Below are 23,377 nucleotides of genomic sequence, written 5' to 3' on the forward strand. Positions count from 1 at the left end.
AATGATAAGACGTTAATCTCTGCTCTCCGAGGAAATGATGATGCTGACTTTTACACCTCATTGCCGACTGTCAACTCCTGTAATCCTATCCAGCATGACTGCTGGTGATCAACAGTACGACTCGAGCCTGGGTTCAGGTTGAAGTTCATTAAATAGGACAATAGGTTTATAATAACCCACAAGCTTTTTGAAACCACACCATCAAGTAAATTCTTCATTAATTGTTATTTATTTTTTTGATCAAATACATTGAGGGTCTTTTTTAAAAAAGTGGAATGCCTTGTCACAAATAGTGTTGTCTTGTCATACCTCTTGTACAGCATTCCTTCTCAGTTGCCAAAATCAACACCATTTGAAGTACCAAAGCACTCTAGTGCTGGAGATGGTCGCACAGCCTTGATTTGAAGTCACTGCCATGATGGCTCTGCTGAAAGAGACAATCAGCTGCTCGGGTGCGCCCTTTTCTGATACAGCACCAGCCCCCTCCATGTAGTCCTTTCTGTAAGACCACCCTCTTGCTGGCGCCCTCTGACCTTATCAGCCCAGTATATATAGCTAGAGAGGCAACCAGAGGTCTCCTGGCAGCCAACATGAAGGTCTTAGTCTCGCTCTGCGTTTTTGTGCCCCTGCTGGCACTGGCCACAGCAGGTAAGAGCATTTTACAGTTTCCTCAGTTCACTAATATGGATCTGAGATGAGGTTTACTTTGTGAAGTCGTCAAGAGAGTACCATTTCCCATCTAGTGGTTTGAAAAGTTGTAGCAAGAAAACACTTGGATTCAAAGAGTGGTTGAAACTGAAAGTTGAAAGCAGGTTAAGGTTCTTGTGGTGCAATATGTTAGTCATTTTGATATGAAACTATAGGAAGTTTGAATGAATGAGCATGAAATAAGCATGCTTTATAACTGTGACGTTCACCGGCAGGAGATGGGCTATGTCACCATCTGCTGAGCTATTTAAACTCGCAGTGTTTAATAAAAACTCTGAACATGGATGAGTTATCTTAGGACCTGGCATGTGCAGCTTAACAAAAAGTTGTCTGAATGCTAAATGAATCCTTTATCAATTAAATCTTGCGATATGTATTTCAATTTAAGCTTGTAGAATCTCTGAGTAGCTGATTGTGTCAAAGTGGGACAAACGGGTTTATTTTCGTTTGATAGACATTTCAATCCATGCATTGTGCGTCAGCTGTCGTGAGGCATGGCATCAGCTTATGGAAAGAGCTAGAGCCTTGGGATGACTGTTAACCAGCCACTCTGCTCCTGTTTCCAACTCTTCTTGAGTCCCAGAATGTCCCATGGTATATTGGTTTTATTGATTTGCCAGTGTGAGACAACTAAATCCAACCATTCTATTTCATTCAAGAAGGTCTTGCGCTTTAAACTCATGCTCTTGAAAATAAAGGTTCCTAACAGGCATCAATGATACCATGAAGAACTTTTAAAATCCACTGAACCTTTCCATTCCATAAAAATGTTCTTTATAGGAGAAAAAAAATGTTCTTCAAATTATTTACATTTTTCTTTAAAAAAAGTATTTTCAGAACTTCTTTTCACTGAAAGGTTCTTTGGAGAACCCAAAATGACACTGCAGCAAAAACATAATTTTAAAACCTTTATTTTTAAGAGTGTCAGCTATAAAAGTCCAGCTACTTCTGCTTTGGATGTGATTTCCAAGGGCTCTGGCAGCCGCCGTTACCCTTGTTCCGTCCTTGGGTTCCTCTCGGGCCCGGAGTGGGCCTTCACAGGCTCAGGCTGCCGTCAGGTGTCTAAGATTGGAAGTTGTCCTGTAACTGGACACTGTCTACTATAGATTCCCCCAACGTCCTCTTCCTCTCTCCCCTCCCCTTCAGTCCGTGCTTGTCTTTGGATCCAGCATGCAGCTGCTGTCACCCTGACACAATCACAATTTATTTATTCCCAGCTACTGGCCATATAAGGGCATGCATTATCTCAGCAGGAGGAGCCGCGGTGATCTATGCCAATCTTGCTGCATTAGTGTGTGTACAGCTAGAGAACTGAAATGCTAGTTGCCTCAAATGGACAACAATTGGATGATTGTAGTGTCATTGTTGAAAGACGTTAAAATGAGTGCTTATGCTTTTAAGCTTTAGTTGATTTATTGGTGAAAAGGAGTTTTCAGTATAATTATGGGCAGATAAAACTTTAAGAAATTTCCATGAGACTTGGCAATCTTCACTTCCCATTCATTATTGGCATCTATGGTTTCATGAAGAACCTTAAACATCCATGGAACCTTTCCATTCCAAGGAGTTCTTAATTGCAGGAAAAGTTCTTTAGGTTTTTTAAATTTTGAAAAAGAAACTAATAGGTTCTTTAGGGAGCCAAAAGTGGTTCTTCTATGACATCACTGTGAAGATTTTTGCAGGTCACTTTTCGCTAGGAAAACAAAACACATTTGGTCATATCCGATTGTTTTATACTGTCTTTCTCTTTGTAACAAGCATTATGATTTTGGCCTAAATTCCTCTTAAGAGTGGGGCATGGGTTCATTTATTAAATAATCTGGGTCCAGTTGCTATGTAGTAGGCCAAAGGTTTACGACCTTACGACCTGGCATCTGTTCGCCTTCCTCACCTTCCTCCTGTTTAGCCACATCATAATATCTTCTAGGTGACGAGTTTCCTTACCTAGGCATATTAGGATTTTGCAAGCGTGGTGCTTGGATGGAAATCCCGTAAAAATACAGTTCTTAGTGCAAAGAACATTTTGAAAGAATCTTTTTCCACTATAAAGAACCTTTCGTGGAATGTAAAGATTCCATGGATGGTCAAGGTTCTTCATAGAGCCATCAATGCCAATAAAGAAGCTTTATTTTAAAGAGCAAACTATGAGTAATGGAGGAAGTCGTCCTTATTGACTTATACATCTGATATGGGTACTCGACCGCGAGTAAGGGCTCTCCCCACCTTTCAGCAATGTAGTACAGCAGGCATGCGGTGCCCCTGCTCTTAAGGGACTTCCCTCTGCTAGGAATTGTGGGACGGACAGCCAAATGCTTATTCCATAAAAAGGCCAATGGGACGTGGCTTTACAGAAATGAGTCATGCTTTCAATCCCCTTTACCACCTCGAGTCCATGTGATGTTCTTATGCCATCCTAACTATGATACCCATGATTCCTCTGCAGAATTACCACACTGATATGATCCCGGTTCTCGGATTCAAAAATGTGTCACTACCATTTTGTCATGCTATTTAAAGCTTTTGAAGTATCAAACTAAAAACAGTGCATGGGAACTTCTGGAATCGATTTTCTACTACAACATATTACTGTAATATTTTGGTCAGTATTGATCATGCTAGAATTCATTTAGATTTACCACCTCTTATGTTGACTTTAATGTATGTAGATGCTGTTAACTATTGAAGATACCCAATATCTTCATTAACTGCTCATTTTGGAAGTGTAGAATCACACTTCTGATTGACAGAAAAAGGCCAGTTAGACTCCGCCCCCTGGAGGCATGAGCCATTGTGGAGCTATTTCTATCATCAACTGAGACCAGAACCTTGGCACCTGTTGCTATTTATGTCTCTGTGATTTGCCCCATAGATAGGTTAGACAGACAGATAGATTAATATTTGCAGGAATGCTCTGCTTTGTATATTATTATTCTTTTTATTATAAAGTATATTACAAGCATGTATTTTAAATAATTTATGTATGTATATAAATATTGTTTTATGCTGAATTTAAGTAATATTTTTAATGCATTTTTTATTATAATTTGTAATTTGTATATATTTTTGTATAATATACTAATATATATATATATATATATATATATATATATATATATATATATATATATATATATATACACACACACACACACACACACACACACACACACACACACACACACACACACACATACATATACATTTTAATTTAATATGGTAATCATAGTTTTATTGTCATTTAATAATATTATTTCCATTTCCATTATTTTTATGCTACATTTATTTTAAATAAGTAATTTAACACAATATTAATATTATGATCATGCAGTGTATTGAAATACCATTGCCGTTTTATACCATCATTGTACTGGACTTTTTTGTAAGGGCTTATATATAGATTGATTAACAGCATTTATGCTTCACAGTTTGTTTGTTTATATATTTATTACTTTTTTTATTTAATCCAGTATTTTGTTTTTTTAGTTTTAATTGAAATGAAAATTTATGCAAAATTAAATTTATGCAATTTTATATAAGTATTAACATAAAAAAACTGTACTGATATACTGTAGGCCTAGACCATGGTTGTTTCATTTTTAATGTAATATATATATTTTTTTTTTTTTTTTTTGTAAGGGCTGTAAAAGCATTTACAGTGAAGTTTAGCTGCTGATTTTGTGAAGTTTAGCTGCTGTGTAATGCTATACATTTAATCCCACAACAGCTTTGTTCTCTTGGAAATCCCTTGGCCTACGGTAAAGGTTGTGTATGCTCTCCCTCGCTGCCAGTAAATCCTGCGGGTTCAGACGGGCTCAAGGCTCTCCCTAATCACCCTCACATTAATTCAATTTACCTCCTGCATCCGCCAGCACAACATGATCAGGGGCTTTTACCCTGATCCACCGGGGACGACACACCTATGGGCCACCGGAACAAAACTAGATCATTTTCATGAAAGTTGCTAGTTAGAAAATGAATGCATTTTGTATTTATTGCCTACTGTGAGAAGCCTAAACGATCACCTGCTGCTTTTCAAGGATCTCCATCTGTGTTTATGCAATCATAAACATCGAGAGAGCCTAAACCGACCGTTATTTAAACACCTGTAAGGTCAGCAGATGATACTAAACCATGTTTCTTCACAAAAGTGCGCACATGTGTATTTGACCAATAAGCTGCAGTCTACAGCAGTCCGATGGCATTCCGCCGGGATGAGCGCTAGCAACAGCTGTGTTTTTTTCCAAAGCCTCTGTTGCTAGGAGACAGGCTCATTGGATGTCTGTAGACCCTGCGACAGATGCTGGCAGTTTGCGTATTTGTCCTTCCAGTGCGTACAGGGTTAAATTAAAGCTAACCCCCGTGGACTGACATTGTGCTCGCCTGAAGCGGATATATTTGTAATTGTGTTGGCGCTATATTAGGAGCTGGAGTTGTTGCATACTGTGCACCCGAGGGCACAGAGTCTCTTTTGTGGAGATATTTCATAGATTTGCTGCTGTGTGGATCTAAACTAGGCCCACATGAGAATAGATTACACAGCCGTGATGTCCACCTTAAGTTATTACAAGTTGCTTTCGTGACAAGTCATATATTTTGCATGGAGAAGGGAGTTTTTTTTATTCAGTTTTAGTTTAACATTTGTTTATTTGGTGTTTGTTAATTTATTTAATATATTTTTCCATATATTAAAAGTTTTACCATTAATTATTACTTCATTCATGCATGTATTCTTTCTTTCATTCATTTTATTATTATTGTTATAATTAATATTATTCATTTTGCAGATACTTAAAAAAAAAAAAGCATAAAGTGGTTTCCTTTCCTATTTTTAACATTTATTATGTAATTTTTACAAACTGTCTCTATACCTGTGTGTTTCACACTAGGACATTAGCCATTAAAACCCCACACAGTTCACAGGTCCTCCATTTAAACTGCACACCTCGCCGCTAACCTTTCGCCATTTTAGCGCCATGCTGAGCTCAACATTACAGGGCTGTATTTTTAGCAGCTTGACTTGGCCTGTGTCGGCTGAGCACTTGTATGCTTTAACTAGCACATTGTGTCATTACAACAGGCCTGCAGTCTCTGCACTGAAAGCCCATCTGCTCTCAACAGTATGGCAGTGCATTCAGTAGGGCGAGTCCTCAGCAGGCTTGAGAAACATGTCAATGTTGAGCTGCAGAATTTGACTGCAGCGAGCTGTTGTACAGTCTACAAAAGAAGAAATATATATATATATATATATATATATATATATATATATATATATATATATATATATATATAAAACACAACACAAAGGGCAGGACATTTGTTAACCACCTCCAAGCCAGTTTATGTAAGCTACCTTAGCTAAAGATTTTTTAAAATACATTTATTCAGCAAAGACGCATTAAACAGATCAAAAGTGACAGTAATGTTACAGAAGATTTCTATTCTAAATAAATACTGTTTTTTTTGGACATTCTGATCATCAGATGATTGATGAATAAATATCTCAGTTTGTTCAAAAATATTAAGCGGCACAACATTTTCAACAGAACAGAAATGTTTCTTGGAGCAATTATATTGAAAATTCAGATTTGAATCTGAATATATATAAAAAAAAACGGGTATTTTGAATTGTAATATTACTTTTTACTGTATTCTTGATCAAACAAATGCTGCCTTGGTGAGAAAAACATACTTATTTCAAAAACATTAATAAGCTTTAACTTAGCTTTTTATTTATTTATGTATTATTGTTTATTTGCCATTTATCTATTAACAGATTTTTACCATGGCTTTTTTATTTTTGTTTACATTTATTTTTTAATTTAGTTATTAACATTTGGGTTTTTTTTAGCATTTATTTGTTTGTTCATTAATTGTTGATTAAAATTTTTTCCATATATGCAAATAATTTAGCATTGATACATATAGGTAACCTATATATATCTTTTCTTTGTATAGATAGATAGACAGACGACAGCGATAGATATACATACAGACATACAAATATAGACAGACAGACAGAGAGACAGACAGGCCGACTGAAAGACAGACAGACATATAGACATGTAGACAGACAGACAGATTGTCAGACAGACAGACAGACAGTCAGACAGAAAGACATATAGACAGGCAGACAGACAGACAGACAGACATACATACAGACAGACAGACAGACAGAAAGACATACAGGCAGACAGAGAGACAGACAGACAGACAGGCCGGCTGAAAGACAGACAGACATATAGACATGTAGACAGACAGACAGACAGATTGTCAGACAGACAGACAGAAAGACAAATAGACAGGCAGACAGACATATAGACATGTAGACAGACAGACAGACAGACAGACATATAGACATGTTGACAGACAGACAGACATATAGACATGTTGACAGACAGACAGACATATAGACATGTTGACAGACAGACAGACAGACATACTTATAGACATGTAGACAGACAGACAGACATATAGACATGTTGACAGACAGACAGACATATAGACATGTTGACAGACAGACAGACAGACAGACATATAGACATGTAGACAGACAGACAGACATGTAGACAGACAGACATGTAGACAGACATATAGACATGTTGACAGACAGACAGACAGATAGACATACTTATAGACATGTAGACATGTAGACAGACAGACAGACAGACAGACATATAGACATGTTGACAGACAGACAGATATACTTATAGACATGTAGACAGACAGACAGACATGTAGACAGACAGACAGACATATAGACATGTAGACAGACAGACATATAAACAGACAGACAGACATGTAGACAGACAGACATATAGACATGTAGACAGAGACTTATAGACATGTAGACAGACAGACAGACTTATAGACATTTAGACAGACAGACAGACAGACATATAGAAATGTAGATAGACATGTAGACAGACAGACAGACATATAGACATGTAGACAGACAGACATGTAGACAGACAGACATACAGACAGACATGTAGACAGACAGACATATAGACATGTAGACAGACAGACATGTAGACAGACAGACATATAGACACGTAGACAGACAGACATGTAGACAGACAGACATACAGACAGACATGTAGACAGACAGACATATAGACATGTAGACAGACAGACATACAGACAGACAGACAGACAGACAGACATATAGACATGTAGACAGACAGACAGACAGACATATAGACATGTAGACAGACAGACATACAGACAGACATGTAGACAGACAGACAGACATATAGACATGTAGACAGACAGACATACAGACAGACATGTAGACAGACAGACATATAGACATGCAGACAGACATATAGACATGTAGACAGACAGACAGAAAATAACAATATTTAACAATACTTTTTCAACCAATTAAATGTTTTATCTGAATTTCAGTTCATATGACTTCTTCCTTGCATTTTAATTTAAACTTCAATGCGGTTATATTCAATTAAAATTCACTTGGTCATAGCAAACAATGTGAACCCTTGGCTGTTTGGTCAGCCTTAGTTGAACTCTATAATATAAAGACGTAGGAAAGATGTAAACAGATGTCAGGCTCTTCAGAAACCTGGCTGGCCTACATTCACAGATGGCTTTTTTGTTTGTGCTGATGCAGGTTGATTAAGCATATATTACTTGAGCTGTCAGTTATTTCAGTCTGCAGCCAAAGAGGAAAGCTAAGGGATGCCCAAGCAAGTTTCAGATAAGCAATTAAATGCCAAGGGACACCTGAGAACAAGATAAATATGTCGTTTAGCAGCTTGGGCCACGAGAAGGATTGTGGGAAGGGATGACAGATGAGCTGGACTGCATGCAGACAAGCCAAACTTCACTTCTAGTGCTTTCCAGGCAAAGCCATAGCAGCAAGTTCACTACACTGTATGCTGAATGAAGATGTTCAATGTTTTGTCTCTTTAGTCCCTTATGCTCACCAAAGCTGTCACAGATACCGTCACTTTTGATCAATTTAAAGCATGTCTTCTTATGCAAGTAATGCCAGCACATCAATTTATACTCCAACAAGAAATGATATGATAAAATATGGTGCTTTAAAAGATGCCATGCATGATGTATGGCAATACTAGGATTTTTAGGCATCCTGAGGAAAATCTTTATTTGTTCTGCTGGTAAACTTGCATAGAAAACAGTATAAAGCAGAAGTGATGCAGTGTGTTGTTGGGTGAATAAGGGCAGCTGCCAACTGCTGGATATATTTAGGGTCTGTTATCTCTCTTATCAGCATACAATCCAACCATTTGGTAGCCATGTGTCCATCACTGAAGCTCCAGCTTGTTATGAAACCAGGGAGTCCCCGTATACACCAACACCGTTGCGTTATGAAACCAAGGCCACATTACACTTGACCATTGGCTGTTGGCTGGTTTTATTTTTAGATTTAATACTCTAAAATAAGACGGATGATCGTTGATAACTTTTACATTACACTTTATGAACTCTCTATTCATCAGTAAACCTTGAAACAATGCATCATGGTCTCCGCAAAAATATGAAGCAGCACCACTGATAATAATGAGAAATGCTTCTTGAGCGGCACATAATGCTTTGATTTAAGTTTTTACATTTGATACTTTAAGCATAAGTCTGATCAAATAGTCAAAACGAAACGGAAATGCAATCATAAACAGGATACGTAATGGATGTTATTGTGGTTCTCTCATCTCCTTCCTCCAAAAGAGACGTCGTGCTGTTAATATATGAGGAACTTGTAATGTATGGCAGCGCTGCTAAATATAAATATGAAGGCACGGTGTCTTCCCATTAGACTCTATTAATGTCTTGGGTCTTGATAACAGCAGCCTGGCAGGAATTGCCCTGAGGCATTGTGGGTAAATATCTATGAACAGAGGAGGGACGATTGTGGCAGGAATATCAATAGTCTGACATTAATAGTTCAACAATGCCCTGATGAGAAGTGTGCTAGACAAATGTCGACAGCAAATAAATGTATTCGTAACAGCTAAGATAAAGCTACAAATACTATTGCTTATGTGAATTATTAAACTTGTGTTACGGACATGAATGATAACCCAAATTGTTGTATTTCTAGACCTCTGCGTATAGTAACATTTCAGACTTGTAATATAGATAAGGTATAACACCACTTTTTAATACTATAAGCCTATCTTTGTTGTTATAGTTATGGTCCTTGATGTGAAGAGACATTTGTTTTTATGTGTATTCGAAGACAAATTACTACAGTCTGGGCCAGCCATGCACATTTGGTCATTAGACTTTTTACAAGGTGTTTTAAAGTCTGTAAAACTCTTTGTAAATCCAGGTTTATCCATCCAGAAAGCACACAAATAACAGATAGCTTGTCGATGGGCCTTGGCAAAGACTAAAAGGACTGTTTTATCACAGGATACTAATCGCAGAGACCTCAGGAAGACCTGCTGCAGTGAATCATGGGCAAGATTTCCTCAGGCTTGGAAGGAAGTTTTAATGTGTGTGCTTTTGGTTTCTCTGCAGAGGAGGAAGCCGTCCTGGAATCCATCCTGAGAGACAGATCTCACATCGAGGAGACTCTGAGGCTCGCCGCGGATGAGAAAGCTGGAGATTATGCTGGTGAGCACATGACACACACACATGAACTTATCGTTTCGTTTCAGTTTACAGGCCTTGTACCCAGTGCTAGCAGGTGAATGTTGCCTTTAAACCTGGGTTAAGCAACGTTTCACACTAGCATGCTGTTAAGAAACAGCTTAACCATCTTGGACTGGTTTAAACCAAGAGTTGATCCACTTTTCAAAGCCATAGGATGTGGCGCTAGCAAAAGTTCTTCCTCATAATATGTAAAATGTTATTTACACAGCTTGAGAAAAATATTTAAAGAAATTAAGTCATTTCTGTGTGTGACAATTATGCTAAAGCCAAAAGAAATTATTAGTTTATATATATATATATATATATATATATATATATATAATATTTATAGCCATTATTAGAGTCAAGTTAGCTATGTAAACTTGGAAAGAAGCATTTTCCATTTCAATTTATTCTCCATAAATACGATGTCTTATGATTTTTATAAGTATGAAACTATAATGTTATTGAATTCTTTAAGTGGGTTTAGAAATCAACCATTTTATTTTATTAATAAAAACTATATTTTAATATAAATATTAACATATTCGAATATATTATGAAGTGATATCGTAAAAAAATAAAAAAATAATAATAATAACATTCTGTAGCTCCTCACGAACCCCTTTCGGCACTTTTTGTTGTTGTTTACTAAAGCTATTAAAAATACTTTTCATTGATTGAATTTAATATAAATATCAGATGAAAAATTTCATAAATAAAAAATTATCTTGGCAACTACATAAAATGTAAAAAAAAAAAAAGTGTTTATGTATTAAAAATCACTGAAAATAAAACTTTTTATATATATATATATATATATATATATATATATATATATATATATCACATAACATGGCTAAATCTTAAATAATAATTCTAGCAGAAAATACTGTAAAAAGAAAAAAAACAAATCAAATAAATGAATAAATACAGTATGCTTATAGTATTTAAATATATACTCTAAAAAATGCTATAATCAGCAAGTCAGCTTATGTAAGTAATGGCAACATTAATTCTGTCTGTTGAGGTAAAATCTTAAGTAACTATCATATTATTTGTTTTTACAGTCACAGCAGTAATAATCTGGCTCAAATCAAAAAGCTGAAGTAGTTTGTGAGCAGCTTGTAGTTCGTGAAGCATGAAATCATAATGAGTCATTGCTGCTTGTGGATTGAACTGGCCATAAAAGTTAACAATGGATTATTCAGTCCATATGCCACATCAGCTACCAGGAGAAAGTTTATATCTGACTCAAACTGAACTACTACCTCAGAAAGGCACGTCGATGTTTTGGTTTGTTTACAGGACGGTCTCCTCTCATTTCCTTCCCAAAGGCTTTATCCACAACACCATCTGCAGTCTTTCCTCTCTGCGCTCGGCCTCTGTGTCTTGTGCTGGATGTCATACTCTCTGTTTGTTCTCTGTTTCATCTTTCAGCTGCTCTTCAGAGGCTGAGGAAGATCTACCACAACTCCATCAGGCCCATGGAGCAGGCCTACAAGTACAATGAGCTGAGACAGCATGAGATCTCAGGTACCGTCAGTGTTTGTCCACTCGCAGAAAGCATTTAGCTCTCAGTTTAAGATGGATTTGAACTGCATGTGAAATGTTCACATAAACGAATAAACTGTGGTGTGATGCATATTTATCAGTCATACATAAAAGTAACTGGTAAGAAACAGGTTTCTGAAGATTTCTGCACTCAAAATCAAATAGATGCAAATCGTAAATAATAAACTATGCCATGATTTATCTAAATAATTATTGTTTTCCAAATGCATTTATTTAAATTGCATAGCATCAGAATTATTACAGTAAACCATAAAATATACTTTAAATAAATCTTAACTATATATATATATATATATATATATATATATATATATATATATATATATATATATATATAAACCTTAAACTTATTTTATTTTAGCTTGTTGCCAAGGATGCATTTTTTGTTTTTATTTAACTTGATGTTCTACAACATTTTTTTTTTATAATTAAAACAAGTTAAATAAAAAGAAAGTAGTAAAAATGGCAAAAAAAAAAAAAAACTTTAACTAAAATTTAAATAAATTAAAATTAAATAATTTTTTACAACAAATTACAAAAACTTCAGCTGATAATAAAATAAAAACTGAAAATATATATGAAATAAAAATCTATAAAAACTGTAGATAAAAAATAAATAAATTACTAATTAGTAATTTTTTTTAACGTTTTAACAAAATAAAAATGTCTAAAATAAATTAACAAATTAAATTTATTCAGTTAAGAAGTATGAACATGCAAATTTGGCTAAAGCCTATGGAACAAGCAATATTTAATTAGTTAAAATATATGAGATTGAATGAAGTAAAAATTAATAAGGTTTATAGACATACAAAAAATATATATATCAAAAACTAATAAACATTACAACACACACACATATTAAAACCTTAACTAAAATTAAAATGAAACTCATTCAAAATGTTAATACAAATTATAATAGGACTAAAATAATACTGTTTTGAATCATCACAAATCTGTTGAATCTAAAATGTAATTTAGTCTGAAGATGGCTGAAATATGTCTATAGCTGTGGAACAAGCAATATTCAATTAGTTACAATGTGTGAGATTATTGCATTATTTATGACACAAACCAGTTACAGAATTCTTTATAGACTTCTTTATAGACACGTTCAGTTTATTAGTTTGTCAAAACTGTCTAATCCAAATCGATGGACATTTCATATGCAAACACATAAATCTTTAACTTGGGCTAAAAATATTGATTGCAAATATGATTGCTTATTCATCTCCATTATCTCATTCTCCATCATCCAAACCATCTCCCTGTGCATTAAAGCTGCCATCATCATATTCATAAGGAAGAACCCAAGGCTGCTGTGTCAAACTTGAATATCTTTAATAAAATACTAATGAACTAGTTTATAAATATGATTTTGAATGACCTGTCCTAAACTTGGGCTGTTTGTGTCCCCAGCCCAGTAATTTACTGTTGCTCGCCGCTTTATTCAATCATCACTTTGTGTTTGACGTGTGCAACAGTTGAGAATTTCATTTCACTCACAAAGTTCAGATACATCAGCGCTCTAGACAACCAACTGCAGGATTAATGGAGGATGAAGGCTTTTCTTCGTTGGTGTATCCGAGTTTCGGGGCTTCTTTGAGCCGACACATGTGCGCTTCGTCATTCCACACAGCTGTAGCACTGGTGCTCGTCCAAGGGGGGCCAGAAAACAGAGGAAGAAAGAAAGAGAGAGAGAGAGAGAGAGAGAGAGAGAGTTAAAATAGAAAACACAAGGCTGTCTTATTGCTGCCAGAGGAGCGAAGCCTCCATCTGAAAGCAATCAAGAGTTTCTCAACAGCCCTGGCTTTATATAAGACCTCGATGTGCTCCAGTCCTCACAAGTCTGCACTAAATTCTCATGAATACACATGAACTATCCTCTGTGCAGCTTCTCTCTGTTTTTAATTATTTATGCACTAATACCTTATAAAAGAGGAGCTTCTTCAGGCAGAAACAGTGCTTTGGGATTGAACTGAACTTTGGACGATTTGACTTTCAGCAAGGCTTCACGACTTCTCACAAACAATAATAAGTGGCAGAGTTGATCATTTTTTTACACTTATAACTAATATTTATATCACTTGCACTAAATAAGTTAGGCCATGTTTTAAAAAAATTCATATTTTTGCATAATGTTACTCTTAGTTATTAGACTTTATTCATTTATTTATAACAGTACACTTTTTGTTGTTGTTGTTGGCGATAATATTAAAACCCAATCGTTTTTTATGACATTTTCATAATCTTCATATTCATTTAAATTTATAATGAAATGTGCAGAATTTAAATATTTAAACCTTTAAATGGACAATTACATGAAACATTATATTGTCTTTGTTATAGTATGCTTTTAGATGCATTTAACTTTTAATTTTCAACAATATTTTACAACTTTTAGAAAATATCCCAAGTAATAAGTGATAAAATTCTGATTTTGTATTTTTCATAGAATTTTAATATAAAATGAGAATTTTATCTTTTTTTTCTTTTTTTATAAAATTGACATTTAAGAATTTTTCCCAATATATACTATTAGCTGTCATTTATTTATTTATAAGTATTTTTTGATCATAACATTAAAATGCACCCAGTAGTTATTTTGATTTGCTCATAATCTGTATTTAATAAGATGAATTATGCATTTTGCATAATTGCATAATTTGCGTATTTAAATGCATAAAGAAACAATCTAAAAACATAATTTTGTTTGTGTTTTATTATGCTTCCAGATGAGCCTTTGACTTCTTTTTTTCCTGTCAGCAATATTTTCTAAAACTTTAAGAAAATATCCCAGGTAATGTGACAATGTATTAATTTAGATTTCACCAAATGAGGCTATATTTAGACAAATGCAATTTTTTATTTATTTATTTATTTACACACACAACAATTTTTGTTTTTGGTGAAAACATCAGCACAGAAACATTATTTAGTGTATCTTATATTATGTTTTTTAATATGAGGAAGTTTTATTTTGTTAAAAGCAAGGCCCACATTTGAACCCATTGAGGAGATTTACCTGTTCCCTCAGTCTGAGTGTGAAAAAGAGACGGGCGAGTTCTTCTTCTTCTCCTAAAGCTGTTGGGTGTACTGTATGTAGGTTGTGTCCTCTGAAGGGTGACTTTGAGAGTGTTGAGTGTCCTGCTAACCTCTGACTGAACACTGGGACCCAGCCTGCCCCCTTGTGGTTCAGCATGGTATTTAACCCCTACACTCACCACAATAACGCAGAACTGACCTGACACTTGTAAGGGAGTAGAAAGAAGCTGAAACAAGCTATCAAACATCATCTGAGCGTGAGCCAGTGAGATCGAAATAAGAAAATGTGTCCTAAACCATCACACCACAATATGAGCACATACTGCCACGATGCAGGGGCTTCTGGGTACAAGCATGGGATTTACACTATATGTATATTTATTTAATTTTATTGCTTAAAACAATTTAGTGAGGTGTTTATTTATTTATTTATTTAACTGAATTAATCTTTTAAGTACATTTATCTTGTTAAAAATATAATTAGATTGAATCTTAGAATCTCAGATCATATTTCACCCCAAAATCAAAAGTGTAAAAAAAAAAAATGCTTTTGCCAAAAGAAAATGAAGCTTATTTTAATGTGTTAATTAATTATTTAAAATCGTATTTTAGGATTTTTTTTCCTTATTTGTGTATCTATCTATCTATCTATCTATCTATCTATCTATCTATCTATATATATATATATATATATATATATATATATATATATATATATATATATATATATATATATATATATATATATATATATTATTCCCATTCCTGTAAAACTATAAAATATATTATTAGTATTTTTTCATCAATAAATACTACATTATTAAGTTTTTCTTAGTAAATTTTACACACATTTATAAAGGAATGTGAAGTAACAAATTCAATTCAATGTAAAATTTGGATGTTAAAAAACAAAACAAATTTAAATTTTCATTTTATAAGACGCGTAATCTTTGTGTGAAAAATCATATAAATGCTTAATATAAATGAAAATGATTAGATAATTATGTAATCTTATTATAAAAATAAAGAGACTGAGATTTTTTTTTACATAGCAGTAATATTGTATAATATACAATATATAAATATATAATTGTTATAATTTGGGGTTTAAGTTTAAAACAAGATAAACATATTAATTTGTTCTTTTATTTATCCTTTCATTTATAAGGTTTTCCGAGATCAACCCATTTATACGTTACATTTACATATAAACATTATACATTTTAGTGTAAAACAAGACTATTAAATATATATATATATATATATATAATTTTTTTTTTTTTTTTTACATTTATTTATAAGAATAGGATTTGTTGCAGTGTGTGTTCAACCTCTTCTAGAAATCACTGTATCTGGACGAGCATCGATCTTCATCCACACACATTTCAGCTCATCACATACTGTCTCCCGCTTCACAGGAAAAGTGTCCCTTTCTGTCCTCCCCCTTCACATTCTCCTCTCTTCCTCCTCTGCCTGCACTTTTCCTCACACTTGTCATTTTCATCCCTCTCTCCTCCATCACCCGTCACTAAACAGCCTATCCTGGACGCACACTGGGGGATTCTGCCACAGGTGGGTATGTGGGTATGACGGGGCGCTTCACTGCATGCCTCTGCCTGCGTCTCTGACCCCCGCCAGCTAGCGCTAGCTCATCTGCCCAATTACCATCAGCACTGATCGAGCACTAATTACAAAGTGCCATTATATGTCAGTATCTGGCATTGCTCAGTCGACAGTCAGCCACTGCAAAGAGCCAAACTCTATCGGAGAATATTAAATTAACTGCTTCAAGTCATCCAGTGCAACAGTTCAACCAGCGGATAGGTTTGGTTCAGCTGTTTCTCTTCATCCAACTAATCAAATCGTCTAAATGAACTAATTCTGAACACTAATCGAAGTCTTTGTTTATGAGGATCATCTGATTGTAAGACTATGTTCACTGTATAAAGACGATAAAAGTGTGGGTTGCATGTTTTATAGAATGGTGTGTGCAATAAACAATGCTTGCCAATTAATCATGATGCATCTGTTACAAAAGTACAGATAAAAAAAGAAATAAATTAATAGTTTTATTCAGTAAGGATGCATTAAATTGATTTTATTTGCATCATATTAAATATATAGCATCTCCTCTGGCTAAAGCAGTGTTGGTTGCATGTGCAGGCCTTGCATGACCATATGAGCAAGTTACTTGTCATATGTTGGATACTTATATCCAAACTGACTTGCACTAAATGCAATAAAGATCCGACGCTCTTAAAAATAAAGGTTCCAAAAGGGAGTTTCCGATTTAACCATTTTAGGTTCCGCAAAGAATCTTCCAGCTGTTAAAAGAGACATTTTTTCTTAGTGTGAAGAACATTTGAATCATCTCAAGAACCTGCATTTGAAAGGTTCCTGGGATGTTAAAGGTTCCATCAATAAAGAACCTTCATTTTTAAAAGTATAGAGTCTCATGTTGTGTCTGAAGGTTTGACGGTGGTCTTTATTGTGACTGGGTTCTTCTGAGCTGCTAACCGAGCTCCTTGACCTCGATCTGGAGGGGCCTTGAGTCATTGTGTTGGCCTTGTTCTGGAGTACTTTGGAGAAATGACATTCTCTGCAATTAATTAAACAGAAATGAGTTTCTTCTCCTAAAGAACTCTTAGTCTGTCCTTTACATCAGAAAAGTTGAAGTGAGTGAAATGGCCTTCATTCCTTCATCTGAGCTCTTAAGTAGACATTCATTAGATAAAAATCCAAGTTAGATTCATTGTAAAACTTATTTTTCGTCATCTAGAACGGTTTAATGAAACGTACTGGGTTCAACAACAACAAAAAGATAATCTAATTGAAAGACTTGTTTTGGGTTTCTTAATGATTCTGACTAATGCTGACACTCAATGCATGGCGCATTCATCACTCATTATGATCGCTGTTTCTGCTGGCTCTTCCAAAAATGTGCACCCCAGTGTGATGGTACTTTACTTTCTGTGGTCTGAGGTGAACGACGAAACCCAGTTAATCAGCAATAAGTATAAGCAACAAGCACCAGGAAAAACCCTTGCAACATCATTTCCCCTTTAACAGATGGAGACAAAAGTTTTCAATAATGACCAGTTCATTACTGAATATTTAAAATCATACACTCATAAAAATAAAGGTTCTAAAATGGGGTTCTGCAGTGATGCAAAAAACATTTTTGGTTCCTCAAAGAACCTTTTAATGAACAGTTCTGAAAAATCGAAAGAATCTTTTTCCGCTCTAAAGAAACTTTGGTGGAAAGAAAATTGTTCTGTGGGTGTTTGAGGAACAATCGATTAAGGACCTTTAGTCCTTAAGTGTATTAATATTATGGTTTCCATTTGCTTAATCAAAGAGAAAAAGGGCTTTTTCATTCATGGTAGATCTTGAAATGTGGTTCTTGCCCGTAGTCTCAAATGTTTTAATAGTAAATGCCATTGTCCTCTCTCTCTCTCTCTCTCTCAAACAGATGGAGAAATCACCTCTAAACCCATGGTGCTGTTCCTCGGACCCTGGAGCGTGGGCAAGTCCTCCATGATCAACTACCTGTTGGGTTTGCTGGACACTCCTTACCAGCTATACACAGGTAAACTGTGGTCTGTGCTGCTTGTCAAGTGGTTTTTGATATTAAAGGGGGGGGGGGGGGGGGGCGTGACGTGTGGGCGGAGCTAAAGAATCATGAGCGCGAGTAGGCTTTTGTGTTGAGAGCGTTTGGAAGCTGTGACATTACCGTGAGGAAAAACACATCCAAAAAAAACCATGGGTAACAGTCAGATTCAGCCGTTTATTTATGATCCAGAATCAGATCCCGAGGCTGAAACTGAACGAGAGCAGCAGCAGCAACGACTTGCTCCGAGCGGGGCTCGAACCCGGGTCTCCAGCATGGGAGGGGACGCACTAACAAGGAGGCAGAGATATTTGAAGCAGTTTTACTCACCGCCTGCGGTTCCAACACATGATCGTGACCCTTTTTCGTTGGGATTGCATCATCCTTAAGAAATAAACGATACGCAAATCCGTCGTCAAACTGGGCCTTGTTTGTAAAACAAGCATCTTCGAAATGCAGGGAACAAACAAAAACACTTGCACAACTCCGTTGATGCTCTGTAAAAAATAAACTCCATCCACTGGTCCCTTAATGCTGTTTTTTCTTTGGTAATCTGTGCAGGGTTGTCTTGCCCTGGCAACCAAAAACACACTCCTTTTGTGACTTTTCGCGACGCTCTCGCTCTGATCAGTGAATCGCTCTGATCAGTGATTGTCTGTGCTCAGCCTCTCAGTGTTCTGCTATACGGGAGCGCGCGCTCTTCCGGCAGACATGCCCTTAGGACCCATATAAGGAAATTCCGTCACACAGACCCATACTCGAAAAAAAAATTCCAAAACTTGTGACAAACCGGAAGGAGTATTTTGGGAACAAAAATACTCCTTCAAACGTACAACTTAATTTTTGAAACTTTGTCCATGTTTAGCATGGGAATCTAACTCTTTAACAGTGTAAAAAACTCAGTATGCATGAAATAGCATTTCACCCCCCCTTTAAAGTACTTTATTACAAATGTGCATCATCTTCTGTTCATCCAGGTGCTGAGCCCACTACCTCAGAGTTTACCGTCATCATGCACGGCGAGAAGATCCGCACCGTGGAGGGCATCGTCATGGCTGCCGACAGCTCTCGCTCCTTCTCCCCGCTGGAGAAGTTCGGCCAGAACTTTTTGGAGAAGCTGGTTGGCATCGAGATGCCCCACAAGCTCCTGGAGAGGGTCACATTCGTGGACACGCCTGGAATCATTGAGAACCGCAAACAGCAGGAGAGAGGTACAAACTTCTCCATCATCACCACTGATTTCTGTAATATCATGGTTCGTATGGTTCCCCAAATTACTGATTTGAAAAAACTAAATCCTCCAGATACCCTGTATTTAACATCTCAATTTATGAATAATAATTATTTATTTATATTTCTTGTCCCACTTCAAGGTTACCCATTCAACGACGTGTGCCAGTGGTTTATCGATCGTGCCGACCTCATTTTCGTGGTTTTTGATCCCACCAAACTGGACGTCGGTCTCGAGTTGGAGATGCTCTTCCGGCAGCTGAAAGGTCGGGAGTCCCAGATCCGTATCATCCTCAATAAAGCCGACAGCTTGGCGACCCAGGACCTCATGCGCGTCTACGGCGCCCTCTTCTGGAGCCTGGCGCCCCTCATTAACGTGACCGAGCCCCCGCGCGTCTACGTCAGCTCCTTCTGGCCCTACGACTACGCACCGGACACCAGCCGCGAACTCTTCAAACGTGAGGAAATATCCTTGCTGGAAGATCTGAACCAAGTGATCGAGAACCGTCTGGAGAACAAAATCGCGTTCATCCGCCAACACGGCATCCGCGTTCGCATTCACGCCCTCCTGGTGGACCGCTATGTTCAGACCTTCAAGGAGAAGATGAGCTTCTTCAGTGACCCCGAACTGGTCTTCAAGGAGATTGTGGACGATCCCGACAAGTTCTTCATTTTTAAATCCATCCTGGCCAAAACCAACGTCAGCAAGTTCGACCTGCCCAACCGAGACGCTTACCGCGATTTCTTCGGGATTAACCCAGTGAGCAGCTTTAAGCAACTGTCGGCCCAGTGCTCCTACATGGGTGGTTGTCTACTGGAGAAGATCGAGCGCGCCATCACCCACGAACTGCCCTCTCTGCTCGGCAGCATCAACTCCGGCAAGAACCCGACCCTGTCCTCCTGCGAGGTCACCGGCTGCGGGGAAAAGCCCAAGAACCGCTACCGGCGAAACTGAGAGAAGAAAACCAGGTGGGAGGGAGGCCGAGGAGGAGGACGAGAGAACGAAAGGAGGAACGGTGGAGCGAACAAACCGAGGAGGAGCAGTGGAGCTAATCCTGTTCCTGCCACGGGTCCGTTTGAGTCAATGGAGACGGATCTCACGGGACTTTGTTTTTTTGCGTGAAGAGGTTGTGTTTGGGGATATTTGAGGGCGGGGGATTCTGGGACGGGGTGGAGGGAGGTTCTTGTGAAATCTTGAGGCGGAGTTTCTTGTGAATGCGAGGAGAGCGCGCCAAAATAACTCTCCTCTCTTTCCGCACTACTTTTATAAACTGTCTGCAGTTTTGGAGGGAAAAATGTGTACGCATGGAAAACAAAAATGGCTGACACACACTTAAAAAAATTTAAAAAATTGCAAAAATAAAATATCCTGAGACTGAAAATGGGTATCAGCTGCCTTAAATGTGAACAGTGATTCAATTGTCATGTTTTAAACTTACTGAATCAGTTCCCAGTTGTGCGATTTTCCACCGTCTTTTGGGGTTGATAGTTCACTTTTATAGGTTAGTAGTAACAATGGATGATCATTTTTTTCTTCAGACTGATAAGCTACTAGAATTTTTACACTGCATGTTATGATAAATATCAGTTTGTTTCTTTCACATTTCCACTTATCCACGTTGTATACCACAATAAAAAATGATCTACACTCTTCAAAATAAAGGTTCTGAAAGGAGGTTTTCACAGCAATGTGATAGATGTGGTCTATTTGGGCTTCTTCAATGAACTTGCAAAGGAATAGTTCACCCAATAATTTGAAAATCTTATTTCTTTATATTATTTCTTAATATTTCTTTAACTGAACTGTTCTTTCTTAGTGTAACATTTTAACAAACGGTTCTTAAAGGTTCTTCACGGAACCTTCGATGCCAAAACAGAACCTTCATTTTTAAAAGTGTATTTAAAATTCCACAACTAATAGCCAGGTCTTATGTAATGGTTGGGGTTTTGTGTGGAAATAATCACATTAATCTAGATATCTAGATAGATGTTACCTCAGAAAGCTGCCTTTTTATGAGCTTTATGGGATGTATGGTAGTCAACAGTGAACATAGCACAAACAGTGCAGTTCTGTGGGAGCGACAAAACTGCAATAAAGTGTTGTTAACCAAGCTGTCTGTTTTTTTGGAGTTGGGTCGTGGGGGTTAATAGACTCGGATCTCTTCAGCTTTCTATTGTCTTTCTTTCTGTATCTATTCCCTGTTAAGTATCAAGGTCACTCTTTGTTCCCACCTCCAAAAATAGACTCAAGATGAACCGTGGTGTCGCTGTCAGATTTAGATGTTAACCGCAGGTAAGTGCTGAAAGATGTATAGTCAGCTGTATATTGCAGGTGTGTTTTCTGAGGCAGGTGGGAGATCACAGGGGTTGTCGTAAATATAGCAAGTCCATTAAAACACACAGTGGAAGTGAATATTGCTCAAGCCCTGAGCATGCTTGTTTAAAAATGTGACAAAATCTCTGATGTTTAGTAGTATCAAACTACAGATCACCATAACAAGCGCATTCAAATGACCTGGCAACCAACCACAAATTTTGCATGTGCAAACTCCCCTCTCATGATTTTCAGGCAGTGTAAAATCTAATATTAAAAGTGAAAATGATTTTTCAAACACTTCTAATTAGCCGTCCACATCTGTTGAAGTTGCTGTGCCGGTAGTTGTCCACTAGAGTGAGCACAGAATGAGAAGTGCTATTGCATCACATTGATGTGAGGACAAAGCAACAGTATTTGCCCAACGCAATCCCGAGGCAAGGAAGTGCAAACCATTTTTGCCAACATGAGGTGAATGAAATAACGCAAAATATTAAATGAAAAAGGTCAAGCGTTACAAAATGCTCATTATGAAACAGGGCATGTGTGAGGTCGACATAAAAATAAGCATTTTTGATTGAGAGAAGAGAAACATTTCTAAAGTGGATTATTATGATGTTTTAATCAGCTGTTTGGACTCTCATTCTGACGGCACCCATTCACTGCAGAGGATCCACTGCTGAACAACTGATGTAATGCTACATTTTCTCCAAATCTGTTCCAATGTGATATTTTTTGGGGGTTCTCTAAGAACCTTCAAAGGAATTGTTCACTCAATAATGAATATTTCTAAGATTTGAAAATATGTAGAGGAGTTTATATCCTCACCAGATCAGATTTGGAGAAATTGAGCAGTATATTCAGGGAATCTACATCTACATTTTGGATGGTCTGAGGGTGAGGAAATTTTTAGCTAAGTTAAATTCCTGGATGAACTATTTCCTGCAATCAAGGTACTAATATGGCACTAATTGCAAAAAAAGAACTCCTCAAACAGTAATATATATAGTGCATTTAGTATATAGTGCTTGAATCAAATGCAGACTTTAAAAAAAATAGTTTTCCCACAATACTGCATAATATATGTAGCTCAAACAGTACTGTAGTACATGGTAAAAAAAAATCTAATGCAACTACCAAATGCATAACTGTACACAAATCCATTGCAAACTCACTTTCAGCTCAATTCTGATAAGAAACGCACACTTTACACCTTCACAGCATTTCCTGGTGGATTAAATCATGTGCCATCCCACACAATTATTCCATTTCCCTCT

General features: G+C 36.6%; 1 protein-coding gene across 2 annotated transcripts; it reads left to right on the forward strand.

The window, feature by feature from the left end:
- Nucleotides 1-487: 487 nt before the first annotated feature.
- Nucleotides 488-21,897, forward strand: srl (sarcalumenin). 2 transcript variants are annotated; one of them, XM_052549841.1, is made up of 7 exons: nucleotides 488-648; nucleotides 10,213-10,308; nucleotides 11,767-11,862; nucleotides 16,483-16,518; nucleotides 18,419-18,535; nucleotides 19,534-19,767; nucleotides 19,930-21,897. In XM_052549841.1, exons 1-7 carry the CDS (start codon nucleotides 591-593, stop codon nucleotides 20,739-20,741), a joined length of 1,449 nt encoding a protein of 482 aa, XP_052405801.1. In that variant the 5' UTR covers nucleotides 488-590; the 3' UTR covers nucleotides 20,742-21,897. The 2 variants fall into 2 exon arrangements, with proteins under 2 accessions (XP_052405801.1, XP_052405802.1); XM_052549842.1 differs by lacking the exon at nucleotides 16,483-16,518.
- The last annotated feature ends 1,480 nt before the right edge of the window (nucleotides 21,898-23,377 follow it).

Source organism: Carassius gibelio, chromosome B3, assembly GCF_023724105.1.
Source record: "Carassius gibelio isolate Cgi1373 ecotype wild population from Czech Republic chromosome B3, carGib1.2-hapl.c, whole genome shotgun sequence".
Classification (NCBI taxonomy): domain Eukaryota; kingdom Metazoa; phylum Chordata; class Actinopteri; order Cypriniformes; family Cyprinidae; genus Carassius; species Carassius gibelio.